We start from the raw sequence: 21,998 nt of genomic DNA on the forward strand, positions 1-21,998 counted from the left end.
CTTACAATTAATCTACATAAATTAAATTATCTGTCATGTAAATAAACCATCGCGAACATCTCCCCGATTAATCTTGATTCATTGGATTAGTCCCCTCGGATGAACATCGATGTTGTCCCCTCAGATGGGTCTAGTGGCTAGCGCATGAGGTGTTGCCACAATAAGGTCTGGGGTTCGAATCTCGGTAAAGTTGAGGTGAATATCTTCCTTATGTGTTAGTCACTATTCCAAAGACTAATTACCGTCCGTGATTTATCTCTTCCGTGTTGACCTTGAAACGGATTGACAGGGACGTTAGGGACGAACATATTCACCTTTTACCACAATTGATTCATCGGTGTCAACTAAAAAAATACATCTCTTTTAAAATTTATAAAAATAGCATTTCACCGTAATTTAATTCTCAAAATATCCCATTCCATCTTACAACAACTTTCATTATGTTAAAACTTCAAAATTACATACTTTTAATGAAAGCTACTCTAATATGGTATAACTTTAATTAAAGCTCACACACTTTAAAATAATATATCTCAAAAGTGAAATAATTTTGATCAAAACTACACCATCTTAGAGTAAGTTTCAAATCTGCTCCAAGATAGAACAAAGAAGAATATTTCAAATATCAAATTATATTATTTTAATGATTTTTAAACGATATGAATAATTAAAAAATATCTTATTTATATAATGATAAATAGCAAATTCTTATTTACTCAAAGAAAGAATAAAGAAAAAGAGGGAAATGAAGACCAAAGTTTGAACTAATTTTTTTTACCGTTATATTCCCACTTGAATCAAACTAAAAATGAAAGTTCATTGTTTTTCATTCCTTTCTTATATCTTTTCCCAATTCACAAAACACTTTATCTCGTCTCCTAAGCATAAACATGGCATTAAAGTTCATTTCTATAGAAGTTCTAAATTATAAAAATGCAATAGGTTGAAAGAGTTCAAATTCACACTTCTCTTCTCTCCCCATCACACAAAATAATATAGATTGTTAACTGAATCATGTTATGGCATGTTCTTCTATTGTGCCATTTGTGTAGCATAGCAATAAAATTGATTCATCTTACTTGTTCCATTTGATTGAGTGATCTGATTAGATTGCCTAGCAAACAATTCATGTAAACATTTGATCTTAACCAATATCTTTGAAGGGATAAATTAAAGGATAGATTGGAAGAAAAGATAGTCAAAAGATGATGATCTATTTCTTACTTCATAACTCATCCCATACAACTCAAAGTCTAAGTTTTTTTGCCATCTCACCTCATTATTTTTCTGTCCTTTTTGAATGTTCATCCGTTGGGTTTATCATATCTTTGCGAAAATAAGACCTCAGTTAGGGTTCTTGGAGGAGACATGGTGGTGAGCAGCGAATATGTCGTCATGAGCTAGCACCGGCAGCTATGAGTGTGTTGATCTCTCCAATTATGTTGACTGGTCTTCCATCGAACATCGCCGACAATGTCGACTCACAAAGCTGTTTTAGTTCCCTTGTTTTCGTGATGGCTGCTTCCTGAAAAGGGCCAAGTTCTTGAATTAAAAGAAAAGAAAGAAATAATTTTGTTTGTGTTAAGACCAGGAGATAAAAATGGTATGTAAAATGTAATTTAACAAGCTTTGGGGGCTAAATAAAAAAAAAGTAAGAAACCTCAGAGTGTAATATGGAAGATAAAATATAATTTATCAAATTCTAAATGAAAAAGTTAGCCAATTGCGGAGTAAAATTTTCAATTTTGTCAAAACAGGAATAGCACTCACAAGTTTAGGCCAGGATGAAGACAATGTGTTCTGTAACTCTACGCGTCTTATTGATAAATCATTCAAACTTTCTCGCAGCTTAACTTCTTGTTGTTTCTTCTCCTCCAATGTAAGCACCAGTTTGTCTAGAAACCTATATCATTGTAGCAGAAAAATCAATCTAACCAGCAATGGAAAGTACACAAACTACTAGTCGAAGAACTTAAGGCAAGCTAATAAATGCTCGCCTTTTGGAATTGAGTGTCATAATCAAGTCACGCATTTTGCGGCCTGTAAGCATTGAGATGGACAACGATATCTGTGATATCATCAGTTGTATTGCATCAAGTGAGTATTGTTGCAAAACAGGGGGAGCTACAGCCTGAACATGTTGCTGTAAGGAAGAACTTTCTTCACTTGTCATCTCTACCAATCGCTGATTTAGAAAAGATTTCACCTGGTAAAATTATTGAACCCAATTACATAGTGTTTAAGTGCAAAGAAACATCAATAATCAATATACCAACATGAAATCATCTCCAAAGTAACATATTATTCGAAGGAACTGATATTTAACTACTGGTGATTGAAGAACCAGCTGGAATTTGTTATGTATCCCCATGTCTAGCTATACAAACTTGAATTGTAATAAATTGCTCAGTTATTAACTGCATCAGTTTGTTATGTTATATAAAATTCTGACCATTTGAAAATAGTTTTGTGAGAAAGAATATGGCAGTTAAGTAGTTCTCATCGACAGAGAAACTAAATATAGGCCAAACTTCAAGCTTGCTAAAGTGTTCACAATATGTTAGGATCACAATAATCTTCGAAAACAGATCAACCAGATCAATGCCCTAACACTAAAAAAATTGAGAATATTTTCAATATAAATAGGGGGAGAAAATGGAAATTGGAAGTAGAAACACACAAAATGCAATCACCAAATAACATAGATAAGAAACATGAGTTGTAATAAATAAGGCAGAATACCTCAAATAGATCATCAAGTATCTTATTCCTATATTCTGTCTCCAAGAATGGACTTCTCTCTTCATCTAATTCACTAGGTTGTGATTTCTCTACTGCAATTTGTTGGGATTCTACTCCTGCATCTGGTACGACAGAATCTTCGAGTGTAGCAAATTGTGATTTTTTAAGACCTGCATCCGAGCATATTCCTGACCCTGAATCAACAGGGACAGCAGCCTTCTCTGCTGTTTTTAATGATGCCTCATCAACTAGCACAGGTTTACCATTTTCAGATTCTTGATAGTCGGCACTATAATCAACTAGTTCGTAAGAGCCAAAGCCATTATCTGATTCTTCAACCTGCTCAACGGTCCCAATATCCCAGTCAATTTGGGCATCATCTACTGAAATATTCCAGTCAATACCACCCATGGAAAGATCAGCATCCATTGGTTCTCCAGTTTGGAAATGGCCTACATCTGCCTGTGACATACCACTAAGAGAATTTTTGACCTCAGCAGACATCAACACATGAGCAGATGGTGGATTTTCATGAAGGTGTCTAAGATTTTGAAGCACATCACCAGGAATTTTCTGCAACACGAGAAAAGATGGCATGAAGACACCAAGCAATCTTATTTAATTGCAGCAGTATGAAGAGTTAATTTTTAGTTGCAGACCTCTTTCTCTGTATGAACATCTCTAACAAAATCTTGATAATAATTCATAGCCTTCAAAATGGAATCGTTGTTAAGAACTTGCAAAATTTCACTGAAGATAGAAGGAAGAATCTTGGTAGCCTCTAGAAGTTCCAACCTTACATTCTCCCCCTGTGGAGATGAGAAAAAGTTTGAATTTTTAAATGGGAAAATCAGTGACAAAAACCTCATTTGTAGGATCAACAAACCATAAAAAGATCAAAGACCGAGATAAAGCAGACAAAAATAACTGCACATTTATCTTTAAGTTATGAAATATGACCTGTAACCCAAGCTCTTGACAAGCTTCAGAATATTTAGCAGCAGATAGAGAAGCATTTCTCTTAATATCAGATTCCTTGCGATCTAGTTCGACTAATTGTTGTTGAACTTTTTGCATTTGTCTTTTCAGATATGGACTTCAACCAGAATTCAACCAAAATTAGTGAAAAAAGTATGCCAAATAATTTACACAGAGTTCATATCCAAAATGCAGCATACATTTCATAGTTAACATTCTGAACCATAATTTGAGCAGCCTCGCCTAGAAAAATATGGTCCTTCTCAAAAGAGCGCACAATTGACTCCCATTCTCCCTGCAGGGTGCTGGATTATGCTCTAATCTTAATAAAAATGCATTGTTGAAACAAAGATTTGTCCATAAAACTTACAGCAGAACCTGACAGTCTTCCAAAAATATTACGATTTTCTGAGGTACAATTTAGAAGAATCTTATATACTTGCTTTACTTCTAGATACCCTAATCCTGAAAATAAATTTACACAGCTCATTAGAAAGGATAACGAAAATTGAATATACTTTCTCATCATAGTTCAAGTATCACTTAGAAAACACCCCAATACTGCTGAGCTTCGGTGTGTGTGCACCTATTTGAAAAACAGTTTAATATACAAGCATTCTACCTTTTTGTCCCCCTCAATCCAAATCTATAACCATTCATCTTATGTTACCCACTGGGAATTAGGGTTATACAAATAGAAACAGTAAGTAGGCATAAGGAAATAAATCAGGAGCTTATATACCTTTCTAGATAACTATCCTTGACAATTTACTAATTTAGTAATTATTTTACAGTTTTGATGAAGAGTGATGGAACCTTCCAACCTTGAGCTCCAAGGAACACACCCATAGCGAACATCTTCCAAATATTCATTTTTAACCAACACATTTGAAATTACTATTTTCAGGCTGAAAGGAAGCAATATGAACAACACAAAGCTTCCAAATTAGTTTGAAAATGCATTATATTGTCAGCATGGATAGTTTTAGGGGAATAACCACTAAGGAACTTATTTTGTAGTCCGTATGTTTCAATCACAACGCAGTTATAGGTAAATCGACAAGCAACAAAAGCACCTTCTTCCCTAACAATATGATGCTATTTGATGAACACTCCTAAGTTCAAAGAATTAACTTTTGGTAACAATCCCTCTGTAGGCACAATTTCAGGATCAAACAATCTGATGTTGATGTCGAATGCTTGAGGAAAGGAAACAAGGATATCAAGCAAGGAGAGTTACCTTCAAGGTCTAGGGTTTGGAAGAAGGGATCCAAATCCCTAGGCAGTGATGAAAGCGCTGACGAAATACGAGACTTGATCGAACTCAGCCGCTTCCTCCAATCTTGAGGGATCCTCTTCCGGTCCACCAACCATTCTAAATCAACAGAATTTCATACTTTAAAAAATTAAAAATACAAGGAAAACAAAGGGGAACATGGAGCGATTGCTGAAAGAGAGACCACAACATGGAAATCGAAGGCAAAAAGAAATAAGAAAAAAGAGCAGCAAACACGAGAGAAATAGACAGAAGGAGACCTCCAAGACGAGCGCAAGCGATGTCGATGGGAAGATTGTGGATATCAGCACCGTCCTGCATCTTTTGCTGAAGCGGAGCCCAAATACTCAAAAGTTTCAATCTTATACTATTATCAATCGAATTCACTTCCTTTTAAAACAAAAAATACGGCTTACAAGAAAATTATTCAAATCTTCGTTCGGATTCTGCCGAGATCGCGAGTACAGGAAGCTGACCAACGGATTTGGCTGAGATCGACCAGCCGCAATGCTTCTGCATAAGGAGACCAGTACCAGGCTGCTGCTAGTCTTGGAAGGAGAGCACAAGGAAGAAGAGCAAGATCCGGCGTCCACTGGCGGCGATCTCCGATCGGGAGGGGAGAAAGATGGCTGCGGAACGTATCCCAATTCGTGACGTGGTGCCAATATAGACAAAATTACAATTTTGTCCCAGAACTTCGAAACGTTTTCTTTTGACATCAACAGTTTAACCAAATTGCATTTACCATCTACATTTTTTATTACTTTCTCAAATTGAGTTGGATTGTTCAAAAAATCTGGAACACACATTCTAATATGATAGTTATTATTTTTTTATTATGAGAAGAACAGAAAGGGCAAAAACTGAAAGAACGTCCATCATTTATAAAATCTTCCGATGGCGTCTCATTTTCAATTAAAATCAAATGAGTATATTATTTAATTGAATTATTTAAAATATTCTTATACGATATAATTGATCATATAGAAGCTAGTAACTATTAGACCAAGATGCACATGAAAAGAAAGGTAAATATGTAATTTTAAAAATTATTTTTTATTTTAAAAGATAAGTATATAATATAAAAAATATTAAAAAAATAAAAGCAATTAAAAGGTACATGTTCGATTTTACTTAGTTCGAAATTTTCGACGACTCCTACTCCAAGACCCAGGTCTCACGACAGATAATTCATTAATAACGTATTTCAAAACCGCCAGAAAAGAGGATCGAGTACACAAATAATAATAGAAACAGTGTAACACGCTATACTTTCCTTTTAAGTAATAATTATGTACACAAAGAGAACTTCGTTACCCAACACTTGTGGATAATCGGATCAGGCTCGGTGTTGGTCGGCTCCTCAGCAGTAGTCAGACACAGCAGCATTGTAATAGAGTAGTAGCAGGAAGCCGAAGCAGTCGGAACGTCAAACGGGCACTAGAAGTTTGTGGAAGAGATGATTTAGAAGCTAAGCCTGGGTCTAATGCCTCTTTTATAAGGGATGGAAGGCGTCTTGCATAACATTGAAGGCGCCTTCAATGCCAAGTTCAATTCCTTAAAAAGCAGCTCCTTATCATCAACAACATCTCTACCTTATCTAACCGAAGGTGCCTTTCAAGCACTCAAAGGTGCCTTCCATGAACATGTCTAGAAGGCACTTTGAATACTATTCACCCGAGACCTTTTGTACTCCCTTTGCCCTAAAAAAAGTGTTAGTTCAACATAAAAATATTTAACCTGTAAAACAAGGTTAGCACAACAATAATAAGATTAATTTATGACTTAGATCCTGTCTTCTAAATCAGGATCTAGTCAGAGTCTCAATTTAGGTTCCCAAAATGAACCTAAATTAAGTTGACGCCTATTGTCCTCACAACCAGGACGTGTTCTCACTGAGTCACTCTCCTCTAGTAACTTACCTCAACTTACTAAATGTCAAGTTACCTTCTTGACATCCAATATGACCCATCAGGTCTTTCTACCAGAATCGCACATCTGGACTTCGCCAACCGAAAATCAAACATCCCGATCTCCTGACGGAATCATACATCCGAACTTCCTCCCATCGATAATCGAACATCCTGACCTCCTACTAGAATTCTAGATCTGGACTTCTTGCCTAGTGTTAGGTCCTCTTGACTCGTCAAGTTAGTCAACTTTGCACACTCTGTAACAAAGTTAGATTACAAGCACATTTAACTTTAATTCACTTGTCATTCATCAAAACTCAGGTTTGATCATTGGTATCAACTACACCAATAATCTTCTCCTTTTTGATGCAATGACAACCTATGTTAAAGTTAGAAAGAATATGCAAACATAAAAAAAAATGACTTTAAGAGAAAAAATAAAATAGATAAATTTTATTCTCTTTATCATTTTAGGGTTAAGTTTTTCAGATTTTCAGATTATCGTTGATTTTCTTACTTAAACCTTCCCCCCCCCCCCCCCCCTTTTGGTATTTATAAAAAAAATACGCAGACAAATGTGTCAAAAGTGTAAACTCACAAGTAAGCATAGTAAGTAATAAATTTTTTAAAGTCAAAAAAATTGCAATTTGGGGAAGAGTTAATAAAACTCTTTCAAAATATTTTGACATAAATTTTCAGACTTTTCAGAAGGCTTTCAATATTTTAAAAATTGATTTTACAAAATAAATCATTTGTAAAAATAAATTTTGTCAGAATCATACGAATTATTTTTCAAAATAGATTTTAAAAACACTTGTGTTTAAAAAAAATTATGTAAAGTAATTTTTAGAGTTTCAATTGTTCAAGACTATTTTTGAAAGTTTTTACAAATTTTCTTTCCAAAATATTTTTGAAAGTATTTTCAAAGAATTTGTCCAAGAAAAATAATTTTGAAAACATTTTTAAAATAGTTTTCAAACATAATTTAAAAAGTTATTTTTCATAATGAAAAGATAGTCTTTGTAAGAATTTTATAAAACTTTTCAAAAATTATCCAAAGAGTTTTGGAAAACATCTTTAAAAATATATTTCAGTAGTTTTTTAATACAATTTTCAAAATCACTTGCATTTTTTTCATAATAGATAATGAAAAAAGGATAAAAGTTTTTTTTCAAAGCAAGTTTTGAAAGGAAGTTGTGGAAGTACTTTGAAAAATATATTTCAAAAAGTAAAATAGGTTTGACATATTTCAGAAGTAGTTTTTGAACCATTTGCAAAACAATTGTTAAACTAACACTTTGTAAAAATAAAATTCTTTTTGAAAGTAGTTTTCAAATATCCTCCCTCGAACCTGATATTATTTAAAAAATAATATCCATCTAAAATTTGTTATTAAATATCTAACCGTTAGTTACTAACTAATTATCAGAAGATAGTAATATTCACTTGGTTAGTCAAGTTAATTAAGAATGTCCAGTTATAAATTTGCTAAAATGGACTACTCAACTTGATTAATGTACTATTGTATTTATTGCCAGGACATGTGTTGATGTACTCATATAAGCATCTGAAGTCTAGACAAAAGACTTATGCATCTCACCCCATTATAAGTTTGTTAATACACAATTAAGGTAAACTTAGTGTGTTTGTAAGATGCTCATTATCTAGATTTATAGAATCATTTTTTCTATGGGTGTGATCTAGACTAGGGCCCAAATAGATTTTGAAATACTAAGGAAGTGAGAATTTTTATAAAATACAAGTAATGATTTTTCCTAAAATTTACAAACCATTTGAAAATCTTTTAATGAAAAACATATCCTACTCTTTTTTAAAAGAAATTTTCTAGATTATCCAAATCAAGTGGTCAAAAAGTAATTAAATACATAAATCAAGTCAAGCAAATATATAATGTATAAGTGTACTGGTACACATTTTTTTTAAGTCTATCACCATCGACAGATGGAGGTTGGGGCTAATTAGGCACTTTTTTAAAAGTTTAAATGTTTGATTTTAAGTTTTAATTTTAAGTTAAGTTTAAAAATGTTTAATTTCATTTTAATTTTAATTTTTAAGTTAATTTTAAGTTAAATTTTTATTTTAATTTTTAAGTTATTTTTAAGTTAGATTTTTATTTTTATTTTTAAGTTAATTTTAAAGTTGATTCTAATTTTAATTTAAGTTAAGTTTAAAGTTAATTTTAAGTTTAAGTTAATTTTAAAATTTAAGTTTTAAGTTAATTTTAAGTTAAGTTAAATTTTTAATTATAATTATAATTTTAAAGTTATTTATAATTTTAATTTAATTTTCAAGTTATGTTTTAATTTTAAGTTAATTTTAATTTTAAGTTTTAAATTAATATTAAGTTAAGTTAATTTTAATTTTATTCTTATTCATCTCACCCGATCTATATTTTTAATCAGGGAATCATATAATTTTGTGAGATGATTTAAGTTTGAATTTCATGATTTAGTTTAACTTATTTTAGATATAAGTTGAACTTTGGGTTCAATAAGCAGACATTCTTTGGATAAACGTCTAAGTTATGGTAAATCACCTGAACATCATTAGAGTAACCACGCTTTTGAAAATTTTCAAATAGTCCTCTTGCCTACTGAACTTAGTACAAAATTTTTGTCTAACCAATTAGGAATAGTAAGAGGTAACTTCCGATAGTTCCACTAAGTCAAATGCACCAGGTCAAAGTCATATCTTCCTAGATATATATAGACAGAGCTTCCCTAACCTACTATCATCCAAACTTCTCCAGTACTGTTAGTTAAGTTAAACTTTTGCCCCCATTTAAATTAGTCCTAATTATCCAGCTGGGTAAATTATTATTTTGGAGGTATAAACTAATTTGAAGTCTCCCCCTAAATTGTTGAACTTTGAGTTTTAAGTTTTAAGTTTGTGTTGATTTGCTTTATAGTTATAATAAAATTGATTATAGTTTCAGTTAAGATTAATTTTGTATTTACTTTATTTTAGTTTAATTTTTAATTTTATTTTATTTTTTGGGTTTCAATTTATCTTAGAAGGTTTGATTTTTGAGATTAAGGCTAAGTTATTTGGATTTAACTTAGAAAGTCTAAGGTAGTGTATTTTATTTTTAGGTACATAGTATTAATTGAATTATATTTGCTTGGTTAGACCAGCTTTCGAAACTCAAGCTTTAGTTAGTTTTTTATTTTGAGTTAAGAGTTGAAATAATTTAAAAGTAGAGTTAGACTTGTATCCAAGTCCGGATATATTGTATACAGCTCTTTGAGATTCAAGTATCATGTTTAGATACTTGAATCCTGAGATAAACTTTTCCAACTGTTCTTTTAATTCTTTAACTTGACTTTTTAAGACAGAATTTTCTTTCTCAAGATTTGCAGCTTGAGTTAAATTTCGGTCTTGAACTTGGTCAGTTAAGGAGCTTAAGCTCAATTGTTCCTTAAGGATGTTATTTTCCTCAAGGAGGAGTTTAACGTATTCCTCAGTTTTTGAAAATTTCTTATTTAAGTAGGAAATTATTTTGAAAATTTTTGCAGTACAATTAAATTTTACCCTAGTTGGTGCGTCTGAATCGGATGCTGATCCATTGCTCTATTGTTGTAATATCTCTGGGTCAAGGTTGACCAGGTTGATTGAGCTTGAGTTGACTCAAGCTTGAGTCTTGATTTTTGGATTTCGATGCTTGACAATATATGGAGATTGCAGGAGCAATCATCCGATTGGGGAGATTGTTGAAGCAATTCCTCTCTGGTCAAGGTTTTACCAGTCTGATGTGAAGAAGAATCAAATAGGTCAAAGGGTTAACCGGATACTTAACTAGGAAAATCCTAACTAGAGGTTAGGTAAGGTGAAGTCCTGGTGAGTGAAGCCAGACAGTTGGAAATCCTGGTAAGTGAAGCTAGGTGAAAGTCTTGGTGAGTGAAGCTAGGCAAATGGAAAGTGTTAGGACCGTTGTGCCCGCTAGAGGGGGGGTGAATAGCATTTCATCGCGCACTTGTGCTTGCTTCGTCTTGATATGTAGCGGAAAATAAAAACAAACACACACAATGCTAACACCTAGGGTTTACTTGGTATCCACCTCAAGATGAGGTGACTAATCCAAGGATCCATACACCGACTCACTCCTCCACTATGAAACACTTCTTCTCGGTCACAGCCGAAGGCGGAGAAGCCTCGTACAAACCCAAACAACACTACAACACTCACACAAGAAGAAAATACACGAATATAAATGAAATATACACTTCTTCTTGCTTACTTGTTGCTTGTTGTGGTTGCCTCTTGAATCTTGGAGATGCACTCCAAGAACCCTTAAGAATTGGCAAGAATCCCGGAGAAGATCGTTGGTGAAAATCGCTGAAGAGCTGCACAAAAGATCGCAAAGATCTGGCGAAGAAAACGCTCCGCCCAGGCTATATATAGTGCTCCTAATCGATTGAGATCAACTCCAATCGATTGCCACGTCACATCCGCACAATCCTACCCGTCTATCACCTTCATCCTGCGCAACGGCCGAATCCCAATTGATTGACTGATCGATTGGGAACATCTGGATCGATCGGTGGATCGATCCAGAAGCATTCTGTGCTTCTCCCGATCGCGTGAGAACACCCCTGCCCAATCGATTGCCCGATCGATTGGGAAGGGCTCTGTGCTCACGAAATATGGTCTCAATCGATCGACCAATCGATTGGGTCATTCCTTCCTTCGCAGCACACTCGAATCGATCCACTGATCTATTGGTCCCTGGTTCAATTGATCGCCCGATCGATTGACCAGCCTGGACTTGACTCAAACTCAAGTCCAAACTTCCAAACCCAACTCCCGGTCAACCGTGACCTGTTGGGTCTCCATGCCTAGTATTTGGCCACTCACAACCAACCTCGAACTAGTCTTCTAGCCTCCTCCATCATCCTTGCGTCCCTCGGATATCTCCCCATCCTTCACGCCTTGTCTTTTGGAGCTTCCATCGGCCTCATCCTATTTGTCGGGTTCTCCTAGTCAAATCACCCTAGGACTTGCTTTGCCAAGATCACACTTGAACTTTCCAATTGCCTGGCTCCTCACCAGGACTTTCCCTTTGCCAAGATCACACTTGGACTTTCCAATTGCCTGACTTCTCACTAGGACTTTCCTTTTGCCAAGATCACACTTGGACTTTCCAGTTGCCTGGCTCCTCACTAGGACTTTCCCGTTGCCTAGCTATACTAGGACTTTCCAATTGCCTTATCTCACTTATCAGGACTTTCACCACCAAGTCTGGTCAACACTGACCTACTTGGATTTTCACTCTTACCAACCTTCCTGTTGGACTTACCTTTGCCTAATCTCTAATTAAGACTTTCCCAGTCAAGTCTTCTATCAACCTTGACCTACTTGACTTCTCTCTTGCCTAACCTCCAGTTAGAACTTTCCCAGATGCCTAAACTCCAGTTAGGACTTACCCGGTCAAGTCTCTGGTCAACACTGACCCATTTGACTTGTCTTCTCATCAACATGGTCAATCCCTTGACCATCTCCACAATCGGACAATTGCTCCAGCAATCTCCATATATTGTCAAGTGGATGATTGTCCTAGCAATCTCCATATATTGTCAAATGGATGATTGTCCTAGCAATCTCCATATATTGTTAAATATCAAAACTCAAATCCGGACTCAAGCTTGACTCAACTCAAGCTTAGTCAAACTGGTCAAACTTGACCTAGGAAAATTGCCCCAACAATCTCCCCCTTTTTGATGTTTGACAATTCCTCTAAGTTAGGCTAAATCTCATAGTCTTAATCTCTTCTTTATACCAAGGTTAAATCTCATAGCCTTAATCTCTTCTCTATACCAAGGCTAAATATCATAGCCTTAATCCTTTCATGACAAATCATGAATGAAGGTTTCCTTCATTCTCTCCCTTCCCTAGAAGGTAAACTCCCTCTACTTGGGATGAAGACCTAACTTAACCTTCCATTCTCCCCCTTTGTCACACTTCAAATCAGAAAACAAACTCTTCTCCATAAGAGTTAACTCTTCGTTGTTTACAACCTTATATATCGTTAATAACCCCACAATGAAGATCTCATAGTCTGCATGGCCGCCAAAGCTCTCCCTTGAGCTCTACTTCACTTCACAATGTTCATCCTAGAGCATGCATCAACTTCCCAATGAAACTCCCATTCATTGCATTCAATGCTCCCCCTTGAGCAGTAATCTTCTTCTCAATGCTCATCCAAGAGCATGTTTCACTTTACCTATGAAGGTCTGATCCCCTTCATTAACCCAATGCTCCCCCTTGAACAGTAATCTACTCCACAATGCTCATCCGAGAGCATTTATCATCCTAACAATGAAGATAACCAATCTTCCATTGCTCCCCAATACTCGACCTGAGTATTAATTCATCACGAAGGTTTAACCCACCTTCCAAGGTCTTTGAAAGATTTTTATGTTTTCAAAGAGTAACTCTCCCTAAAAACATGGTTAAATTTTTATCATTGCACCAACAATGACTTGGGGTTCCTAAATAATTAGGAAAACCAAAACTCAAAGTTTTGAGGTTCAAAATTCAATAAAGAAGCTAAACCTCAACCTAAACTTCACCTAAGTCTACCTTAACCAATCTATACTTGCTTTCAATATGAAAACTCCTCCTAAATGGATACTCCTAAATGGATACAAGTGTATGCTAAAGGGTTAGAAATGGTTAATGACCCTTGAAAATCAAAACTTGAAGTTTTAAGATTCCAAAATTCAGAATTGAAACTAAACCTTATCCTAAACTTCACTTTGGTTTCTTTTAACCAATTCATACTTGTTTTCATCATGAAAACTCCCCCTAAATATCTACAAATGTATTCCAAGGGGTTTGGAATGGTTATTGGGACTCGAAGTGACTTGAAGTGCTGAAATCAGGCTTTTCAGGCCAAAATCAGACTTCCCAATCGATTGAAGTTGGGACTCAATCGATTGAAATCACTTCAATCGATCCATTGATCGATTCCGCAAGCTACTACTTGCAGAAATACCCTCTAAATCGATTCACTGATTGATCCAGCTTGGGTCAATCGATCGACTGATTGATTCAATACCCTTCTGTTCGTGGGAAATGGCTTCCCAATCGATCAGCTGATCGATCGAACTCATCCCAATCGATCGGTTGATCGATTGGGTTTCTGATTTCCTGAAATTCAGTTTCAGCAAAATTCAGAAACTCCCCAAAAATTCTACAAAATTATAAAAATCATGAAAATTCATGTAGACATTATTTAGGATATACTTTATTAAGGAAAAATAATTTTCTATGAAAATACTTCTTATTTTCAAAGATGGATACAAACTTAAGAACATGTAAAAACTTTTAGTATTTTCTTCCAAGTTTGTGCCTAATTATTCAATGATGATTACTATCAAAAGATAGTTTTCACCAAAATTTTCAAAAAATATTTTAAAATGAATTGCAAAACCAATATCCAACTATGTTATTTGGGCTCAATGCACATGATTTGTACATTAGTTTTCCCAATGATTGGAAGTCACATGACTATGTGCTTTGATGAACCTAAAACTCAACAAGATGCACTAAATCAACATCTTGAGTTTTGTTTACCATCCTAACATCTCACTTGTATCTAATGTGTGCTAAAACATACACAAGTCACCTTATGGTTCTTTGTGAGATGTATATTTAGTTTTACCCTAAACTAAGGGATCATGCATATCTATCTAGGCATTAAGAAACTTATGATCATCCACCTAGGATGTCATTTGGTATAATCTCACTTGTTGGGATATTTACCATTCTTAATAAATGTCTTTTATCCTTAATTATAAGGAAATTAATATAATGCATGATGATTAATGACATACATCAAAATAAGCATTTTCCAAAAGAAAAGCATGCTATAGCTACATGATGTATGTATGGCATGACATGGTATTTTTGTGTTTTTCATAATAAAAATGAATGCAACATATGATGTCATGACATATAATAGACAAGTAATCATGACATTTTAGCATAAATAAAATATACCTAGATAATCTATCTAAGTATCCTTAAACCTTAGCTAAGACCTTAAAATTAAGCCTAGATTCCTCATCTCTTGAAGGAATGGCAAAACTCAACTTGGCATTTCTTTTACCCCTTTTCTATTTGCGCCAATTGAAATTAAGAATTCAGTCCTCAAATATTTATTTGGCACATATTTCTCTCTTTAAGGATCAAACATTTAGATTGAGACTTGATTTTGCTCTTAATCCCTTAAGAACATACTAATATCTTAACTAGACATTTCTTATCCTTTCTCTAAGTGTGCCAACTTACCTTTGATGTGATTCCTCAAGGTTTGGCACAACTTACTCTTCCAAAGAGTAATTAATTTGATTAAGGTTTAAATTTTCCCTTAACCCCTCAATAGAATACCAAATTTTCAACTTGGTATTTCTTTTTGCATTTGTGCCAAATTAAATTTTAGTTCAATTCCTCAAGACTTGGCAATTTTACTTTTTCAAAGAGTAAATGAAATCAAATTAAGGCTTAGATTCGCCTTTAACCTTTTAAGAAAATGCCAAAACCTTAATTTGGTATTTCTTATGTTTTCCCAATTGTGCCAATTTAATTCAACCATAATTTCTTAAGATTTGGCACATGTTACTCTTTCCAATAATGACCATTTGGATTAAGGTTTACATTTCCCTTAATTCCATAAGAAAATGCCGAATTCCAAATTTGGCATTACTTTTGCTTCTCAAGTGTGCCAATTTAACCTAATTTCAAATCCTCACACTTGGCACCTTTTTGCCCTTCAAGGCTTAATCATATTTGATTAAAGCATGAGTTTTCTCTTAATTCCTTAATAAAGTATCAAAATTCTAACTCAATTTTTCTTATACTTTTCTTAAGTATGCCAATTTAGATTGAGTTCAACTCTTCAAATTTTGGCACATATATCACTCTTTCAAAGAGTAATCCTATAATCCTTTTTCATTTTCAAAGGTTAACAATAACCTTGAAAATGCTCTCAAGTGTCAACTTTCCCAAGGTTAGGTTAACTACCTTCTCAAATGGAGTTAACACTTTCTAAACCCATATAGGGTATAGAGAATATGCTCATAGGAACTCAAAACCTATTCGTGCTCCTTGGATGCTCTAGGTACTCACTAGGGATGACTTCCCTAGATACCTTCCTAAGGATCTTTCTAGGCTTCTTAGAAGCCTTGGTCACTTCTACTAAGTCAACTCTATGGATTACTTCCCTTGTAATCTTCTTTGTGACTTTATTAGGCATTTTTGGAGCCTTAGTCACCTTTACTAGATCAACTTTAGGGATGACCTCCCTTGTAACCTTCTTTGTGACTTTGTTAGACTTCTTAGAAGTCTTGGTCACATTGGTCTTGCCAAAAGAACCTTTAGAGATTCCTTCCCTAGTATCTTTGACTTGACCTCTAAACCTATGGTTGGTCCCATAGCTATATGGAACTCTATGAAAGGAAGTCACATCCTTCTTGGCTTTAGGTTTGTATCCCAAACCTCTATAGTCATTGGATGGCTCTTGTCTTGACTTTCCTAGGTTGAGCTCATTTTGACCCTTAAGCATATTTTCCATTTTTACTAGGGTTTTTCTAAGTTATCAAGTCTTAATCTCAAGACTTGATTCTCTGTCATTAAATCCATAGAGTTGGATTTTTCTTGACTCCTATGAGCATTTATATATTTAGGCATATATCTGTAATCCTTAGAGTTATTGCCTGAAATATTGTCTACCTTCCTAACCTTAGGTGTGGTAGTTCTAGCATGAGGAGGAATATATTTTCCCTTAACACTATCATGCTTCCTATTTTCATGATAATTTACATTAAAATGATGAGTGTTATTTCTAACATGCATTTTATCATGACTAAAAGGAATTGCACTATTAAAGGTTACCTTGGGTTTACTTTAGAAGCTCCCCCTTGATTTGTGCTTCCTCCTTTAACTAAAATGATGTAGCTCGAATTGTGGAGGTTGCATCATCTTCTTCTTCTCCTTTTGAGGATGCGGATGCTTCCACCTCTTCAACCCTTGAGGATGTGGATGCTTCCACCTTTTTCTCTCTTGAAGATGTAGAAGATCTCTTATCTTCTCCCTTCTCCTCCTCTTCCCTCTTCTCCTCGAATGTTGACCTCTCGTCAACATCGGATTGCATCTTTTCTTCCTCCTCCTCTTTGGATGTTGACCTCGTGTCAACATCAGATTGGTCCTTCTCTTCTTGGATCAATGAGCCCTTCTCCTTGGGCTCTTCCACTCCTTGGACTTGTGTAGGATCTTCATGATAAACAATGATCTTTTTCCAAAGATCACTTGCATTTGTGGTTTCACCTACACGTAACAAAATATTAGAAGGTAGTAAATTATGCAAAATTCTCGTTACCTCCTTGTCCGCCTCCAATTGCTCTCGTTGCTCTGCGGTCCAATGCCGAGGTCGGAGGCGTTTACCCTTCTTGTCCGTAGGAGCTTCAAATGGGTCACTCAAGACAACCTATTGGTTCCGTTCCATTTAAAACCATGTCTCCAGCCGATTCCTCCAAAAGGCGAAGTATTCCTTGTCGTATGGCGGAAGAATCCGGATGTCCCATCCAAGTGGACCTCCCAAGTTCATCTTCTTCTTCCTCTAGCTTCTTGCTCTCTTGGCGGTTAGTCCATAGAAGAGCAATCTCGCTCTGATATCAATTGTTAGGACCGTTGTGCCCGCTAGAGGGGGGTGAATAGCGTTTCGTCGCGCACTTGTGCTTGCTTCGTCTTGATATGCAGCGGAAAATAAAAACAAACACACACAATGCTAATACCTAGAGTTTACTTGGTATCCACCTTAAGATGATGTGACTAATCCAAGGATCCACACACCGACTCACTCCTCCACTATGAAACACTCCTTCTCGGTCGCAGCCGGAGGCGGAGAAGCCTCGTACAAACCCACACAACACTACAACACTCGCACAAGAAGAAAATACACGAATACAAATGAAATATACACTTCTTCTTGCTTACTTGTTGCTTGTTGTAGTTGCCTCTTGAATCTTGGAGATGCACTCCAAGAACCCTCAAGAACTGGCAAGAATCTCGGAGAAGATCGCTGGTGAAAATCGTTGAAGAGCTGCGCAAAAGATTGCAAAGATCTTGCGAAAAAAACGCTCCGCCCAGGCTATATACAATGCTCCCAATCGATTGAGATCAACCCCAATCGATTGTCACGTCACATCCGCACAATCCTAGCCGTCCATCACCTGCATCCTGCGCAATAGTCGAATCCCAATCGATCGACTGATCGATTGGGAACATCTGGATCGATCGATGGATCGATTCAGAAGCATTTTGTGCTTCTCGCGATCGCGCGAGAACACCCCTGCCCAATCGATCGACCGATCGATTGGCAGCTCCCAATCGATCACCCGATCGATTGGGAAGGGCTCTGTGCTCACGAAATATGGCCCCAATCGATTGACCAATCGATTGAGTCATTCCTTCCTTCGCAGCACACTCCAATCGATCCACTCATCGATTGGTCCCTAGTTCAATCGATCGCCCAATCGATTGACCAGCCTGGACTTGACTCAAACTCAAGTCCAAACTTCCAAACCCAACTCCCGGTCAACCATGACTTGTTGGGTCTCCATGCCTAGTATTTGGCCACTCCCGACCAACCTCGAACTAGCCTTCTAGCCTCCTCCATCAGCCTTGCGTCCCTCAGATATCTCCCCATCCTTCACGCCTTGTCTTTTGGAGCTTCCATCGGTCTCATCCTATTTGTTGGGTTCTCCTAGTCAAATCACCCTAGGACTTGCTTTGTCAAGATCACACTTGGACTTTCCAATTGTCTGGCTCCTCACCAGGACTTTCCCTTTACCTAGATCACACTTGGACTTTCCAATTGTCTGGCTCCTCACCAGGACTTTCCCTTTGCCAAGATCACACTTGGACTTTCCAATTGTCTGGCTTCTCACCAGTACTTTCCTTTTGTCAAGATCAGACTTGGACTTTCCAGTTGCCTGGCTCCTCACCAGGACTTTCCCGTTGCCTAGCTATACTAGGACTTTCCAATTGCCTGATCTCACTTATCAGGACTTTCACCACCAAGTCTGGTCAACAATGACCTACTTGGATTTTCACTCTTGCCAACCTTCATGTTGGACTTACCTTTGCCTAATCTCCAATTAAGACTTTCCTAGTCAAGTCTTCTGTCAACCTTGACCTACTTGACTTCTCTCTTGCCTAACCTCCAGTTAGGAGTTTCCCAGATGCCTAAACTCCAATTAGGACTTACCCGGTCAAGTCTCCAGTCAACACTGACCCACTTGACTTGTCTTCTCATCAAGCTGGTCAATCCCTTGACCATCTCCACAATCGGACTATTGCTCCAGCAATCTCCATATATTGTCAAATGGACGATTGTCCTAGCAATCTCCATATATTGTCAAATGGACGATTGCCCTAGCAATCTCCATATATTGTTAAACATCAAAACTCAAATCCTGACTCAAGCTTGACTCAACTCAAGCTTAGTCAAACTGGTCAAACTTGACCTAGGGAAATTGCCCCAACAGAAAGTCCTAGTGAGTGAAGTCAGACAGATGGAAAGTCCTATTGAGTGAAGTCAGGCAGATGAAAAGTCTTGGTGAGTGAAGCCAGGCACGTGGAGATCCAGGTGGGTCAAGGTTGACCGGACACCTGGTGTTGGGAAGCCCACGTAGATTAAAAGATTGACCGAATACTTGGCACAAGAAAATCCAGATGGGTCAAGGGTGATCGAACATCTGGTCGAAGTCCAAGTGGATCATGGAGGACCGAACACTCAGCATAAGATGGTAAGTCCAAGTGGGTCAAGGTTGACTAGACACTTGGCACGAGAAGAAAAGTCTAACTGAGTCAAAGGATTGACCAACCACTTGGTGAAAAAGTCCCAGCAAATCAAAGTTGATCGGATGCTAGGCACGAGTAGTTCCAACAGGTCATGATTGACTGGATGTTGGGTTTGGGAACCTTAGACTTGAGTTTCGACAAGTTAAGATTGGGGCAATCGATCAGCTGATCGATTGACCTAAGCCCAATCGATCAGGAGAGTGCTGCGACAAGAAGCGACCCAATCGATCGGTCGATCAATTGGGAGCAATTGTCGTGAGCATAAAGAGCTGCCCAATCGATCAGTCGATTGATTGGACAAAGTCAATCGATCAGCCGATTGATTGGGCAACGCTAATCGATCAGCCGATCGATTGGGCCTGGATTCTCGTGAAGACGCGAGGAAGTCTGAATCAATTGGTTAATCAATTAAAGCCTTTTCTAGCGTGAGCACAAAGACGCTCTGAATCGATCAGCCGATTGATTCAACCCCTCCCTAATGGATCAGCCGATGGATTCAACCCTCCCCAATCGATCAGTCAATCGATTGGGATATGACTGTTGTGCAGGATGCAGGTTTTGGATGGCTGGGATCGCACTGATCTGATGTGGCAATCGATTGGGAGTGAGCCCAATCGATTGGAAGCCCTAGAAGCGGAAGGTATAAAGCTGCGGCGAGCCTTCATTTTCACATCTCTTCTCCTGATTCACAGACGTTCTTCCTCAACACTCATAACCAATTCTTGGAAGCTCTTGGAGACAAGTGCAGGTGCACTTCCAAGGTTCAAGATGTATCAACAAGCAACAAGTGAGCAATAAGAAAGTTTTTATTTGTATTTTTCTTCTTGCGTGTGTTATATCTTGTTGTGTGAGTGTTGTACAAGGTTTCTCCACCTCCGGTAGTTACCGAGAAGGAGTGCTTTTTTTAGTAGAGAGTGTGTCGTGTGTGGATCCTTGGATTAGTCACCTCTTCTTGAGGTGGATACCAGGTAAATCATCGTGTTAGCATTGTAAGTATTGCTTCGATTTCTATCCGCCGCACATTAACAACACTGAAGCAAGCCAACGAAGCGCGATGAGCTATTCACCCCCCCCCCCCCACCAGCTACAAATTGATGCTAATAAGTTATATCAAAGCGATGTCACTCTTCACCAGATTCATCGCCGAAAAGGACAACAAGCTAGAGGGAGAAGAAGTTGAAGCAAGTTCACAATTCAAAGACTTCGTCAAAGGCTCAACTTCAAGATGAAATTCTCAGATGGACTTGGATTCAACACAAGGGTGCCTCCACCATTCATATCAATGAGCTTCGATTCTTGGAAATTAAGAATCGAAAACTTCTTCATGATGGAGATAGAGCAATGGTTTGCTCTAATGGAAGGTTTTGAAGCTCCAACAAATTCAAAGGGCAAGCTCCTCAAGAAGAACAAATGGAGTCAAGAGTAAATTCAAAGGAGTGAGGCAAATGACAAGATAATCAAGCTATTGGTTAATTTATTGCCAAATAATATTTTGACTCAAATTGGAGAATACGAGGATGTCAAGGAGCTTTGGAGCAAATTGACGAAGAATCATGAGGTTTCCTCCACTGTACCAAATCAAGAGGAATCTAAAGAGGGTAACTCATTGGATTAAGACCAATAGGAAGAGGACTTCAAGGTTGAGAGATGCTCAACATCGGAAGAAGAAGAACAAGAAGTTTCATCCTCTATAAAGTGTAAAGAAAAAGGCAAGGAGGGAGTATACTCCTTGTTTCATGTATATAAGGATGATGATGATGAAGCCTCCACCTCTAGGATTGAGGGGGAGTGTAGGTTATTGACTCTGGAGCAAGAAGAGGCTTCTACCTCCGGATCAAGTGAAGAAGAAGAAGATGGTGCCACCTCCACAAATAAAAAAAAATCAAATGAAGGATCATGTGCCACCCCTACAAGGCAAGAAGGTATAACTATTTCAATTTTAAATAATAAAAGTCACATTATATGTTTTGAGTGTAGGGAAAAAGGGAACTACAAGAGTAAATGTCCTAAATTGATCAAGAAGAAGGGCCAAGTTGCACCCAAGGGAAAGGAGAAGCCCAAGGAGACCGATCCCGTGACAAAGAAGAGTAATGAACATATTGTGTGTTTCTTGTGCAATCAAAGAGGACATTACCAGAGTCAATGTCCAAAGGAGAAGAAATCGGCCAAAGTAAAAGTAGGAAGCTTAAATCAAGGAAGAGCTC

The 21,998-nt window shown here is 36.9% G+C and overlaps 1 protein-coding gene across 1 annotated transcript; it reads right to left on the reverse strand.

Annotated features, from left to right (window-relative positions):
• Positions 1–1,195: 1,195 nt before the first annotated feature.
• Positions 1,196–5,645, reverse strand: LOC122015954 (CDK5RAP3-like protein). The gene is made up of 11 exons (XM_042573064.1): positions 5,413–5,645; positions 5,257–5,323; positions 4,961–5,095; positions 4,091–4,185; positions 3,921–4,015; positions 3,703–3,838; positions 3,402–3,551; positions 2,743–3,315; positions 1,998–2,206; positions 1,771–1,903; positions 1,196–1,525 (listed from the first exon to the last, which is right to left on the reverse strand). Exons 2-11 carry the CDS (start codon positions 5,315–5,317, stop codon positions 1,394–1,396), a joined length of 1,719 nt encoding a protein of 572 aa, XP_042428998.1. The 5' UTR covers positions 5,318–5,323; positions 5,413–5,645; the 3' UTR covers positions 1,196–1,393.
• Between the last annotated feature and the right edge of the window lie 16,353 nt (positions 5,646–21,998).

This window comes from Zingiber officinale, chromosome 8B, assembly GCF_018446385.1.
Source record: "Zingiber officinale cultivar Zhangliang chromosome 8B, Zo_v1.1, whole genome shotgun sequence".
Classification (NCBI taxonomy): domain Eukaryota; kingdom Viridiplantae; phylum Streptophyta; class Magnoliopsida; order Zingiberales; family Zingiberaceae; genus Zingiber; species Zingiber officinale.